Source organism: Gymnoscopelus microlampas (genome assembly GCF_963454915.1).
Source record: "Gymnoscopelus microlampas genome assembly, chromosome: 20".
In the NCBI taxonomy this organism is placed as follows: Eukaryota; Metazoa; Chordata; class Actinopteri; order Myctophiformes; family Myctophidae; genus Gymnoscopelus; species Gymnoscopelus microlampas.
In genome coordinates this window covers 13,204,130-13,206,205 of record NC_139957.1, presented here as the reverse complement: position 1 = coordinate 13,206,205, position 2,076 = coordinate 13,204,130, and the positions used below count along the sequence as shown (strand labels likewise).

General features: G+C 38.3%; 1 protein-coding gene across 1 annotated transcript; it reads left to right on the top strand.

The window, feature by feature from the left end:
* Window positions 1-300: 300 nt before the first annotated feature.
* LOC311036011 (uncharacterized protein) lies at window positions 301-1,529 on the top strand (the record flags this gene model as incomplete). Its single annotated transcript, XM_084044536.1, has 5 exons — window positions 301-489; window positions 572-636; window positions 824-924; window positions 1,102-1,188; window positions 1,513-1,529. 5 exons carry the CDS (start codon window positions 301-303, stop codon window positions 1,527-1,529), a joined length of 459 nt encoding a protein of 152 aa, XP_083900662.1.
* Between the last annotated feature and the right edge of the window lie 547 nt (window positions 1,530-2,076).

The following is a 2,076-nucleotide window of genomic DNA, read 5'->3' as shown; positions in this document are numbered from 1 at the left end:
GTACATTTTTATCAAGTTTGGCAGTGATCTTACTGGGGGGGAGAGAGGAAGATTTTGATCTTGGAAAACAATTCATTTTATGTATTGACAAGCCAAAAGTAAAGCAGCATCACATAGCCAGCCACACCAGACTCTCAACCTTTAATACAACATTTATTGTTTCATTCTATAATTTAACAGCAAAGAAGAAGGTGTACGACTACCCTATGCCCGAGAAAAGTAAGAATGGAAGTATTTTAAGGTTTTAAAATAATTTGAAATAAAGTGGTCATATCTGTTAAGGCAAGTGTTTAGGTTAATATGTTGTTTTTTTACTCAGAGTTTCAGAAGATCGTTGTGGAGACGCTGTTGGAGCTCCTCGATGAATTGAGGACACTCAACAATCGGGGAGAAAGTGATGATGAGGGTGGAGCGTTGCCAATAGACGACGAGGAGGAGTTCAACCTCATGTCTAAGGAGCTGGAGAAGCAACGATTCCGACGTTCAATGGTAAATACAAAAAAGTATATGCTTTAAATCATTTGAATTCAAAACGATTACATCAATGTTGATAATTTGTAATATCATACAGATTTCAAAGCTGTCCCACATTGGGGGGTACGACGTGAGGGCATGTACAAGAAAGATCCTGGACAGGTATGAATACAAATTGAAGTTTAATAACATGACACTGTAGAAAAAGAAATATAATGTGGGGGGGGGGGGGGGGGGTTCCAATGTGGTAGTCAGTGTATTATTGCTGTTCCATATACATTGTCTTCATTACAAGCTGCTAGCGCATGCTGTTGAGAATGTATCTGCTTTAAAAAAAAATCTGTTCCAGACTTTTCACCAATGGCCTGATGCGGAAATACAATATGTCCGGTGGTGGGCAGCAAAAAAAGAGGGCGTTCAAGAGTACAAACTTCTTTTCCCTCATCCAGGGTAAATAGAACAATTGTCTGTGCTAGTTCTTTGTTGATGCTTCTTCATGTTATAAATGTGTGACTGACATGATGACATACATTAACAAATGACAATTTGTCTGGACTATATGTGGCAATCTCTGTAATGGCTACTGTCAAGTCTGAGAGTAGATATTTGTCATCGTTTTGATTGCAGAAGCTGTTCGGCAGAATTTTGCAGAGGCAACGGAGGCCCAGGTCAGCGCCTCAATAGCCGACCACTTCAAGCAGGCGCCAGCTCGAAGTGGCAGGGGGGGGGGGGGTACAAGAGGCCAAGGACAAGGACCCCAAGGACCCCAAAATGACTATCGATTACTCACCCCTTGAAAATTTGAAGTCTGCACCATACCACCATAATCCTGTGTGTGTGTGTGTGTGTGTGTGTGTGTCATGCATGCATGTTCCTAGCCTTGTGTGTTTCTTTGTTGCTGCAAGCCATTTCATAATGTTGCTGTCACACTTTTATTCTCCTGGTCAATCATTTTCAAGATTTTTAAGCCAGGTCACTGCTTTGAAATGCAGTTTTTGCTTTGTTTCACAATCTCTGTGCTCTTTGGCCACTTTCAAGAATTGATCAACCTGTGAGGATTGATAGTGATAATATCACAAGGATTTTTAACAGGCTCTAAAAAATACCTCTTTCAGGACAAATATATACTGTAGGCCTAACCTTTCAAAGTGGAATGTGGAGATATATTTGATGAGTATTGGTATGGTGAGAAGAAGAATGCCTTAGATTTGTCCCTGGAGGCAGTGTTCAAAGGCATTAACTTACAAGTTATACATGTTGTGATTGAAATGTAGTTGAGGGATAGTCAAATCTTAACATAAATACATTTATTTATATCCTGTTGTACAGTACAAATGACATTAGTGTTACACTCAAACCTGTTTAAAATATCCATAAATATAACAATGTAAATACATTGTCAGAACATCCTGGGACTACATTACCACATTTATCAAGGTAAGGATAACAGGTTAAATTTGTTCCCTTTAGTATTTTTTTTTTAAATAGAGAAGCTGGATCTGCATTAAATATTGAGGCTTTTAAATTAATATATGTCTTGTAAAGGTAGTCTATCTAATGCTAATAAGTTTATATCTTATTTAAACGTCTGGGTTTAATTAT